Below are 12,121 nucleotides of genomic sequence, written 5' to 3'. Positions count from 1 at the left end.
TATAGCGAATGTGGCGGCTGCTAAAGATTGTTCACACAGAAAATGACCTCTCATTACTGGGTATAACATTCCACTGTAATATGCAAGGGGCATGTACCCCAACATAGTCCTCTGCGTGAGTACTGCTATCATAACAGTACCATCTGTATGTGAGAACAAAAATAATTCCTCAGCATAATTAGGAATCCCTAAAATTGGATCTGTACAAATTGCTTTCTTCAATTCATCAAACCCTTCTTCCATTTCCTCAGTCCATACAATGCTTTCCTGCGTTGCCTGTGCTTTCTTTAAAGCTTGTAATAAAGGCCTTATATATGAGCTGTAGTCAAAGACCCATGCTCTGACGTAGTTAAATAATCCTAGAAATCTCTGAGTGTGTTTTATTGTCTGGGACTTGGCTGTTTTCAAAATGGCCTCAGCTCATTCAGGAGTAACATTCATTCCTTCATGTGAAATCAATTGGCCTATGTACCACATTTCTTCTTGACAATATTGTAACTTCTCCTTGTCAACTTTATATCCTTTGTCAGTGAGTGTAATCATCAGCTGAACAGAATCGTGTATGCACCCTTCTTCTGACATGCTGCAAACTAAAATCTCATCTACATACTGCAGCACAACGTTTTCTAAATCAATATTGCTGAAGTCCATCTGGAGGACTAGATTGCAAATCGATGGTTTCTCACAATACCCTTGTGGTAAACAAGTTATTTTCAGGCGTGTTTGTCTGAACTGAACGTGAATGACGTCAGATCCTGCTAGTCTTTATGCAATGGGATTGAGAAAAATGCATTTTTCAAGTCAATACCCATAAAATATCGTGCCTCCACAGGTATATTACATGAGATCGTAGAAGGATTAGGCCGTCTCCAAGACCCCCCTTCCATTTTTTCACAGGATAGATTGCAGTATTACACAGTGACTCTGACGTCACTAAGATGCCCTGATCCATCATGGCAGAAATTGTTTTAAAAATATCTTCATCTGCCTCTTGAAACATAGGATACTGTCGTGCTTGAGGTAAAATTGCTCCTGGTTTCAATGTAATCTTCATTTCTCCAACCCTCTTCAGCAGGCCTACGTCATAGGGGCCTGTGGTCCATAATGAAACTGGCACTTTTGCCATATCTTCATCAAAATACTCAGGACGCTTTTGTGCTATCATCATTTTCTGAGGAACTTCTCTCTTAACTGCTCTCACCCAATAAGTGATGTTCATTTCAAATATGACATCGTCATCAGATGAATGATCTCCAAACAGATCATCATCAGTCTGTAACCTTCCCCGATGGCGATTACTACGCACCATTGCCTTCATCATCATTTCCTTCAAGCAAAGCCATTTCTCCTTGCACAATGGCTGCTTGTAGCTCTAAGGGACAAACTCAACCCTCCTCTTCAAGCATAGTTATTCTTGGTCTGAATACAAATTTATCCGGTATTCTCATCGTTCTGCCTACTAGGCCTGGCAGCCATGTTAACAGAATAAGCACTCCATAATGAAAAACCTCTGGCTCTAAAGGATCTGCTCTCATGTCTACCTGTCCTGCAAACGCCATGATAAATTCACACACGTTTAAATAATGCATTCCTGGTGTTCAACACACTATGCCTTCATCAGTAAATGAAATTGTCATGTTCAACTTTGTCATTAAATCTCGACCCAATCTATTGACCGGTGTCTGCCTCGAGTATAGCAATGGCACTAACATGTCACCCTCTCCTATAGAGACTGGTAATTCTTCTGTGAAAGGAACTCTGCTTGTAGCTCCTGTGAAACCTTGAGCATTCATGGCATTGCCAGCCATTGAAAATGTCCCCTCTCGTATAAATAGACGCGTTGCTCCTGTGTCTACTAAAAACAAAAAACAAAAAAAAAAAATTGCCTTCAATACTGACGTCAACCCTTGGTTCCTCATGAGGATTCTGCATCAGAGATAGTATCGAACACATCAGGTCTCTCAGTGAGCTGTTCTATTGCGGGTACAGCCTCATCGCATTACCCGTGAAAGGATTCCCTCCATCGACAGTGACACCCCCTATCCTAGGAGTCATTGATTGTCCTGTGCTCGTGTTCTGATGAAGCAGCATAGGTGACAGCTGTGACTGCCCTTGTGGCAGATTAACCGTTGCTTGCTGTGTTTGCAGGTCTTGCTGCACTCTTGGTGCTTGTGTCTGTTGCATCGTGTGATTCTGAGCAAATCTATCTCAACTTTGCTGCGAATACGCAGGTGGGTTAAACATCCCCCCTCTTGAAAAGTGGCTGTGTTGAACAAACCCTTGGGTTATGCACAAGCAAGCAAAATGCACTGTCATCTCACACGCCCAACATATAGGCCGAGGTCTCCTACCCTGCCCATCTTGCATATTGCGATTGTCCTTCTGCATATTCTGAAACCCACCTTGGTTATTTTGGAAGCTTCCCTGATTATTCTGCCATTTCCCTTGGTTACCTTGCCACCCTCTTCCACAAAATGCTCTTCCCTGTGGAGCATACCCATTATTACTCTGATCAAACTGCCTTTGACTATTCATTTGTGGCACGTTCGCCATCTGCTGAGAAGTCGATCCAGCTACGCTAGTCAGCATTGCCCCTTCAATGGTGTACTTGGACAATTTATTCTGCAGTAGCTTTGCCTCTTCGCCTTTCCTTACATCGTCTTTTTTGCGATTCTTTTCATGCAGGATTATGCAATAATTCAGTGGTCAGCTGAATTTCCGACCATGGGTTTGCCTCTATACCCACTAACTTCTTGAGCTGCCTCTGTACTGGCTCTGACAGCCCTTGGCATAATATATGATAAAATACCCATATAGATTTTCCGCAAGCCTTGTGCGTTTCCAGGGCCCATGCCTCCTGAAAAATTTGAATGTAAACCAACGGATCATCCCCTTCCTGCATCTTTTTTGTCATTATAGCTCCCTTATCAGATGTGTCCGGATACAGCACTCTAAGCGCTTTCCAGACTGCCTCCCTGGAGTTATTGTACGGTGCTCCGTCATGAGCAGTGTTGACTGTAGTAACACGAGGGTATCCTGCCATTATCCAAATGTCATCAGCTCTCTCACCAAGTATGGTGATTAGAACACCCTTAATCAAACTCATGTATCCATTTTCCAGTGCCGAAAGTCAGATTCTGGAGTTTACACCTGAAATTATCTCTATCCATCTGAGGCCATGGTATAAACTGTGGTCTCGTTCCCCCTTTCTCTAGAAAAGGAAACTGTGAAGCCCCAAAATCATTCCCATTTCTCATTTGTCTATCATCCTCAGGGGTGATATTCCTGCACCGCCTTCTTGCTGGCAATGACCTCAATCTGCTCACAAATGGTGGATATTCCCCCCTCTCACCATGAAGTTGCCTTTTAGGTTGGTCTGACTGTGTCCATGGTTCTTATGCCCTAGATATAGGTGCATTTAATACCGACCACCTTACTATCTTATCCATAGGAAAGCATCCTTCAGGACCACATGCGTCACCTCTCTCCTCCCCCTGAAAGGTATCTATGTCTTCGTCTGACATTTCCTGTGCCCAACTTGTGCAACTTCTCTCTTCTTCATCTATGTTCAGAGTCAGTCTACATGAGGCTCCCTCTGGTTTGTACAGCTGTGTATTCTCGAGTCAATAATTTTTGCCCTTTCACTTTATTTCGTTCTGAGCTCTCATTTCATGATATACTTTGTCGATTGCTTCCCCAATGCTCCTCGAGTCAAACTCATCTTCTAGATTTGCTCTAGATAGGGCTGGTAATTAATCTTATTCTGTAAAATAAATCTCTATATCTTCCCATGCGACTTCTGGATCAGGATTCCTTACTTCCTTTTCCAGGTGATCAAGATCGCATGCTCTCTGCCTTTGTTTGCGTTGTCATTGTCAAATTCTCTTTGCTTTCTTGCTTCCTCTCTCACTCTGTCTTCCTCTTTTTTCGTGCATCCCTTCTCTCATTTGCCCTTCATATCTCATCATCCCTTTATCTCTGTATCCTCTTCTAGCCTTTCCTGTTCATTGATTGCTCTCTGTCTATTGTCATGTTTTCTCTGCTCCTCTGCTCTTTCTTGTTTTTGCAATTGCCCATCTGGATACAACTGCTCCCGTTTATCTTTTCTTTTTGCCCCTTCGTCTTTTAATTGTTCCTCCCTTTCTTTGTCTTTTTTATCTTGCTCATCTCGATCTTCCCTGTGCCTTACATCCTCGATGCCTTTATCATCGAGTTTAAGCAAATTCAGTTTTATCTCTCCCTCCCTTTCATCTCTGTATTTCTTTTCCTAGGTCTAGAGATGTGCTTGATCGCTTCTTTCCTTATCGCGTCTCTCCTTGTCCCTTGGGACCTTAGAGATTACATCTTTCTCAGTACTTTTCTCTGGGCCCTCGTCATTGCTTTGCGCAGGTGACTCATAAATCGGGTTACTGTACCCTACCGCTGCTTTAATCTCCCTCAAGGAGTATAACCCATCGTCTTTCTCATTCTCATCTTCTAGTTCAACCGGGGCGGGTGGAGCAGAGGGCTCTTCACCCCCCTCTTGGCATAGATTAAGTATCCAATCGTGAGGAGCCTGCTCATCTTTCTCTTGCTGGTACATTTTCCAAAGCTCTAAGCTTGCAAGTCGCTTGTCTAGCTTCTTCCCTGTGTAGGCAGCATGCAAATATGTCATCATGTGCTGCAAAAGTGTCTTCGATAATGACCCTCCTGCGGCCACAGCATAAACATTTTGTCTGCGGTTCCTTTAACCCATTCTGCACTGTACTGTCTAAGCTTGGGTGCATGTTTTAGCAGCTGCTTACAGAGATGCGCAAGTGGAGTAATCTGCATTCTTAACCTGGTCACTCATTGACTCTTAACACTTATTTACTTTTATCACAGGTTTAAAACTTTGTTTCACAAATCAACACAGCATCAGTGTGCACCATTCATTGCAGCTCCAATCCCTTTGATCACAATTTTTACTTTAACCTTGCTAAAAAGAAAACATCAAGTTCAATTTAAAAACAATCAATTTCTTTTTTCATCTTTGCACTTCTCTTTTATCACCATTTTTTCAATTATGACCTTCATCACCAATACACGAATACATAAAACGAACAGACAAACAGACATACTGAACTGGTCACATATATTCCTCTCTACAGCCCTCTCCGGGGTCTTTCTTGCCCTTTAAAAATTGCTCCGAACGGAACATAAAGCAATCTCTTTAGGTCTGCCTTTAATCAGACCCGTTTTCTACCTCATCTGCTACAGGACTCAATATTAGGATTTCTTCTAACGTTCTTTAAAACTTAGGCATTGGGCGTATTATCTTATTGTGGCCTCTCTCACAATATCTCTTACTTGCTCAGCATCACTCAAGTCAAGTTCTACTCAATATTTTAACACTCTTATTCTTCCATCACGTTTATACTGCCTCCCTCTGTTACTCTTCTTTTACCTTAATACTTCCTTTCATTCACTGCACATGCATCAATTTGCCATACTCCTTAGTTTTTTACTCACCATTTGCATGTTTTCTTCTAACGACTCTCGGATCGTACGCCTCTTTCACCGCCTCTTCAAACTGTCGTCGATAAGCTGCTCGTAGATGAGGGAGGGGATGCTGTGCAAACCAGGGGACCCGTCACACCCGCCTTGCAAGGTCTTTGATACTTATAATCAGACCATCCACCTTATGGCGATTTTGCGATTTGCAAAAAAATCGCAAAATTTGCCATTTCCCGCAATTGCCGCTATAAATCATTAAATGAGCGCGAAAAAGACACGTTAGTTTAGTGTGTCTTTTTTCGCACTCATTTAATGATTTAGAGCGAACACAGCTGACTGCTGATTGCAGCAGCTTGAGGGTTAACACCTCCTGCTCTGCATTGCAGGCCCAGGATTGGGGGGAGGGTCACGCAGGCCTGGGAGATGCACAGCATTTGGCTGTGTCCCCAGGCACCTCCAAGGCTCTTTGAGTGCCCGCCCTGCCAAGCTGACAGAGTTGGTAAAGCGTAGCCAGGTAAGCACTAGCCTGTCCGCTCATCTGCCCCCCACTCAGAGCACCCAAAGAGGCCACTGGACTGTTTTCATTACTGGCGCTCGACAGGAAAGTAAATTACTTTCCTGTCGAGTGCCGGAAAAGAAAGCATAAACTTAATGCTTTCCGACGCTCGTCTACAGTTGGTATCATGCAGCCCAGCCTCAAGGCTGGGCTGCATGATACCAATTGAAGCCTCTCGTAGCTGTATTAATTTCAAATTGCTTTACAATTATTGTAAAGCAATTTGAAATTAATACAGCTACGAGTCTTCAATTTGTATCATGCAGCCCAGCCTTGGTTCAAGGCTGGGCTGCATGATACAAACGCTCGTAGCTGTATTTGTTTCAAATTGCTTTAGAATGATTGTAAAGCAGTTTGAAACGAATACAGCTACGAGAGTCTTCAATTGGTATCATGCAACCCATGATACCAATTTGAAACGGATACAGCTACGAGCGTTGGCATCATGCAGCCCAGCCTTGACTGAAGGCTGGGCTGCATGATACCAATTGGAGACTCTCGTAGCTGTATTCGTTTCAAACTGCTTTACAATAATTGTAAAGCAATTTGAAATGAATACAGCTACGAGCATTTGTATCATGCAGCCCACCCTTAAATGAAGGCTCGGCTGCATGATACCAATTGTAAAGCAATTTGAAAACAAATACAGCTACGAGCGTTTGTATCATGCAGCCCAGCCTTGAATCAAGGCTGGCCTGCATGATTCCAATTGAAGACTCTCATAGCTGTATTCATTTCAAATTGCTTTACAATAATTGTAAAGCAATTTGAAACGAATACAGCTACGAGCGTTTGTATCATGCAGCCCAGCCTTCAATCAAGGCTGGGCTGTATGACACCAATTATGCACAAAATTGGGTGTTTAAATTTATGAAAGGCAAATGCCATTCGTCCTGTGCAATTTTGATGGTTATGCAAAACCAATTTAATTATATATGCATATTTCACCTTGATATGCTAGTTTCTGATGACATCACATGCCATTGCATTTGTTGATGATTCCCCCCACTTTAATTTGTAGGACTTGACCCCTAGTAGTGTTGTGATGTTTCATTTCTGTTTGTGGGTGTGTTAAGTCACCATGTGTGGGTGGCATAACAAAGGAATTAAGACCACCCAAGAGAGTTCATTGTTTGGCTAGTTACTGCCACTGCATTGCCCCTGTGTCTTGGGCCTCATGGATTCCTTCCATGGAGAAGTGTAGAGTTGTTCCCCCTCTCTCCTGGGGTCATAGGACAAGCGAAAAGCAAACCTATGGGCTTCAACCAGGGTTACACTTTTGAATTCAAGCCTATCTGTTTATTTGCTTTCCACTTGTCTGCTGGAAGTAGTGGCGCAGCACCATTTCCATGGAGCTGATCAGGCAATATCCCCCCTCCTCCACCACAATCCAAAATGTTAGGCTGTGGTGACTCGACCTGGCTGTCCTACAGAGCGTGGCCAGACAGAACACAACATTTTGTTCCTCACTAACAAAAGCCTTGCAATTACTTGGTTTTAGGCTAAAAAAGATGCTAAATGATATATTTTTCAACGTTAGAAAATGCCGCAAAAAACGCAGTTGTGTGCCGCAATTTTTTTCTTTTTTGTGCCGCAAAACTTTCCATTTCATGCCGCAATTTTCTGGAGGGTCTGTATAATAGCCATTATCTACGGGGAGCTTCACATCCTGTTAGCCAAATGGCAAAGGTTGTGCAATATTTCAGTGACTCTAAAGTTTATTTATGGCGATGGATTTTTTTAATAAACCAACCTCTGCTACCATGTGAACTGGGGGTTACCAGCCCTCTAAGGCGAGCAGCAATACCCTGGAGATGGATGGGGATGCAGATTGTATTCATACATCAAAAATAGAAATGACTCGTAATTTGGCAAAAGGAAGACTGTTTTATTTTCAATTATCTAAAACAGAGAGCACAGCGAACATCAACGAACTCGCTCGATCCTCTTACTCAAAGCATCTTATAAAAAACGGGGTTCTTATATGCAAAATTAGTCATCAGTGACGTTAACCTGCGTCACTACCAACGTCATCCTGTGTGGAAAACTACAAAAACCTATGCGCAGTAATGATAGGGTCTAAGTGAATATCTAAGCATACATTATATACTAGCATGAATCAGTGAATGAAAGTGATAGGGTACTTAACATCAGGTGGGGCAACTAAGCCCTCCCCTCAAAAATGGCCACTATGAACGTCACTATATGTACGACGTCCGATTGGCTACAAAAACTATAGGACCCTTAATTACGTGGTCCTCTATAATTGGTTGGCTTCTAACCTCTGTCAGTACTTTTCCACCTACGTCTAGCAGCAGGCAGGCTGAACATCCAGGTGCTGGTGAGCTTGTATTAACACTAGCTTCCCACCAATTAGAATATCAATCCATCATCACCTCAATGGTCTAGTTTCAATTAGGGCTTTGAAGCTCGGCCTTGAGAGTGTTCTTAGCTTTGAGAAATTCAGGGAGTGAAGGCACGGTCTGCACTTGTGCGTATGTATGACCATCTCGTTCGTCCAACTTCATCCTTCCACGTAACTAGAGACCATGGAATGAAGCTTCTGGTGCATTTAAAATACTAATTCTTAATAGACCTCTGAAGTCTTTTGTTTTTGTCCATGCCTTCAGAACAGGAGTTCTGTTCTTTCACACGATTTGTATCCAATTTCAGTTTGCTCCAGTTTCATACGTTTTGGCTCATCCAACCTTGTCTTCTGAGATTCATTTTGTTAATTCCAGCTGTGCAGTGGAAACATCCATCCTTTACTTGCATATATGCAAATATTGGTGCTTGCTGCAATCTATTCACTATAAAGCATGAGGCTATCGTCATGATTACTTTGCTGCTTGCGTTTCTTGCATCTGTACACGTGTAAACTAACTTGAGGTTTCCATCATCTCTGTGGCATATGTTTCCTCATACTTTCTTGATGCCTTATAGAATATCTGCATTCTCTGGTCTCTGCATCTCTTTTATATACGTCAGCTTATCTCTGTTGTGACGTCACCATTCATCTTTGCTGTTTATCTGCTCTGTTTCTTCAGGGATCTCATTCAAATGAATATCATACTTCTTGGTGTGCAGGAATGGCTTTCTCAATAGGAATCTTGCTTCTAGGATACCTAAAGGTGCTGCACAGTTTTCATACTCTGCCTTTTGTCGTTTTAACTGCTCCGTGTATGTCACATACTCTGATTTCCAATCTATAGGCAAAATAGGTGACGTGGTTGAGGTGGGGGTACTTGGCTCCTCCTCTAAAGCATGCGTTGGTGTTCATGGGGTTTCTGTTTTTGGTGGAGGCCTATTTGGTTAGATGCTTGGCTGATGTTGGTTTTGAAATTGTTGAGGGCTAAGGAGGGGTTAGTGTGAGAGAGAGAGGGATGGTATGAGTGGTGCAAGATCTTTAAGCAAACGAAAAAAGGAAACCACATATGAAAATACTTTAAAAAACATGTGTTATTACAGATTAATGTCACAAAACTGGTATTTAAAATGTCAGTGGCAATTAAAGCCACTGCTCGTATTCCTGTGTTTTGTTTCCAGGGCGGTGCCACCTGCACTTGCTTTGATGCTCTCCCACTATATTTACCCAAACCCTTCCTCCATTTAGAAGAGAGAACAATTAGCTCACCAGGGGCCTTTCCGACCGTTGGATTTTAATCTCAGTCTTGTGGTTGGAATCCCAGTGGTTTCTCAATTAAACATTACTCCCAGAAGTACTTAATTTCCACTAGTGTCAAAATGACGTCACAAACAATTCTAAATTAATAGATGTTAACGTGTCTCTGTAGCAATAAATAACATTCTTGCACCCGTCATGAATATAAACTTCAGGAATAGCGATAACACTTCAGAGGTACTCACATTTCCAAAATCTTCAAGTTAAGGCTTAAGGGACCCCTTCTGACATAAACTGTAGGTAGTGGCAGCTAGCTTTTATTTGTATTATGGATTACCTGTTCTTATTTCCAGTGATAACTAGCACCAAGTGTGGGTGTTAGTTTCTTCTGTAAAGGGCATTACCAGAGGTAACAGATTAACCATCAGTTGTAATTCATTGTGGCTTTAGTGTTACCATAAAGCCATATTTTGGCACTGCCAGTAATCACTTTTCTCTGTGATGGACATCATTGTACCATCAGGTGTTATGCCACTCACCATCAACTGTATTGATATTTTATTTATATCACGCTCGTACACAAGTGTTTCACATAGTATGTAATCACATTGCCCTTTCTATAATGGGGCCCTAGATGTTGCTATCTATTTTGACTGGATCACAGCATGGAAATGGCTTACACAGGACTGACATAACTATTACTATCAAAACGTGGTTAAATTAATAAATGCCGTTGTTAAGAAACAAAGTGTTATGATGTTTCTAATTGAATCTACCTATCACTTGCATTGCTCGATTTTCTTATTGTGTTTTTAACTAACAATACATTATGTGTTCCTATGAGAACTGTGTTGTCTGACATTGTATACATAAATACATACAAAATAAGAAAATAGTAGGAACCCCTACACTTTCCAACAACTGCAGAAACTACTTTAAAACTTCTCCAAATCACTCTACAATCTCTCCAACACTGTCCAAGTGTGAGACTATCCTGTTCAACCACCCACTGGACGTGTAGCAAAAGCAAAATGCAAGAAAGCCTTTCATAGAGCCCCAAACCTTGGAGATTCCAATGTTCAGATTGGCTGCTGAAACAGCTTTCAAGAGGTTTGAGGCTCCTTCTGGAGCCTTGATTCATCATACGATGCAAACTCTGCTTCAAGAAACGAATGATAGTTTGAGCTCCAGTGATTTAACCTCATATCAGCATGAGACACAGGGCCTAATTCACAGACGTATTTTATAACGGCAAAACCCCATTGGAAAACGTTCTGTGTATTAGACTCCCTGTTGGGATCGAAGAAAGTGTTTGAACATTTTGAAAAAAGCCAGCTAGAGTCCTAGAGTCCTGCTCAAAGGGTCTCTTAAAGATTCAAGACATGCGAAGACAAGCAAGAAAGTGAATGTTAAAACGGTCAACTGGATGAAGGAATTCTTCTCCTGTGTGCAGTGCAAAGTATGATGTAAGAATTGAATGTGGTTCTTCACCATCAGACCTTTTTTCACGTGGGCATGTTAACTTCAAAATAATAAAATGTGCAATTTATGGGAAAATAATACTGGATTTGAAGCAAATGGTTCCATTATATTTACTATTCCTTAATGTATGAGTGGAAAGCAAAAGCACATCATGGTGGGGTACATGCTGGATCTGGCATTGCACCCAGGAATTCAATGCACTAAAATTGAGAACTGGTGGGGCCACAGAGGAGGGAATGGAGCTGCGGTATGCAATATGTATGGGACCATTATCAAGTTACTGCCTATGTTGGGTTATCCCATAAAACATAACTGTTATTTCTGTCTGTCTTTCCTTTTTAGACTCTGCAACAATGATGTCTGATGCCTGGAAGACACATTGACCTCTGCATGCTTCTGAAGGAAGGAACGACGAATCAGAGTCACACATCTACCTTTCCAAAATATAAATGTGTGCATTGGTCCCTTTTTTTAAAAAAAAGTAATAAAAACATTAATTTGCATATAGGTATTGTAGAGCGATAATCAAAATCCAAATCATGGCACATTTCAGTTTTTCTTCTAATATTAAAATTAAATAAATATCAGATGACCATATGCAGGTAAATTGAATAAATGTGAATACATCTTTATGCTTCAAATAGAATTGTTGATATATTGTTGTGCCTGTTTTTTTTATTTTATTTAGAATTGCTCTTTTAATCATTTAAGCTCAGTGACTGCACACAGACACTGCAAGGGAGATTGTGGTCAGGATAAAAGGTGCTACGAATGAATTATTGTTCCTTGCTAAATCTTGCGTAATGGCCACAAGCTTTGCAATTTCTTGCAGAATACTCCTGACTCACAAATGTATTTTCTGCAACAGGTCGCCATGCCAGTCAGAACAGCCAATGAAAACTGCACATTCTGTTTACTATACAGAATTTATAAAAAATACTGCATAGTAACAACAGAATGGTAGTTTTCATTGGCTGTTTGCAACA

General features: G+C 41.5%; 1 protein-coding gene across 2 annotated transcripts in view; it reads left to right on the top strand.

Moving 5' to 3' along the window:
• LOC138513746 (C-type lectin lectoxin-Thr1-like) overlaps nucleotides 1-11,794 on the top strand; it is a 634,248-nt gene extending 622,454 nt beyond the window's left edge. For both annotated transcript variants that reach the window (XM_069628829.1, XM_069628832.1), the window contains exon 7: nucleotides 11,478-11,794. In XM_069628829.1, coding sequence (XP_069484930.1) covers nucleotides 11,478-11,499 — 22 coding nt within the window. In that variant the 3' untranslated portion in view covers nucleotides 11,500-11,794. The remainder of the gene's footprint in view (nucleotides 1-11,477) is intronic.
• Nucleotides 11,795-12,121: the final 327 nt, after the last annotated feature.

This window comes from Ambystoma mexicanum, chromosome 12, assembly GCF_040938575.1.
Source record: "Ambystoma mexicanum isolate Mex_15411 chromosome 12, UKY_AmexF1_1, whole genome shotgun sequence".
NCBI classification, from domain to species: domain Eukaryota; kingdom Metazoa; phylum Chordata; class Amphibia; order Caudata; family Ambystomatidae; genus Ambystoma; species Ambystoma mexicanum.
Note: the sequence above shows the minus strand (reverse complement) of the source record. Positions and strands in the feature narration are given on the sequence as shown.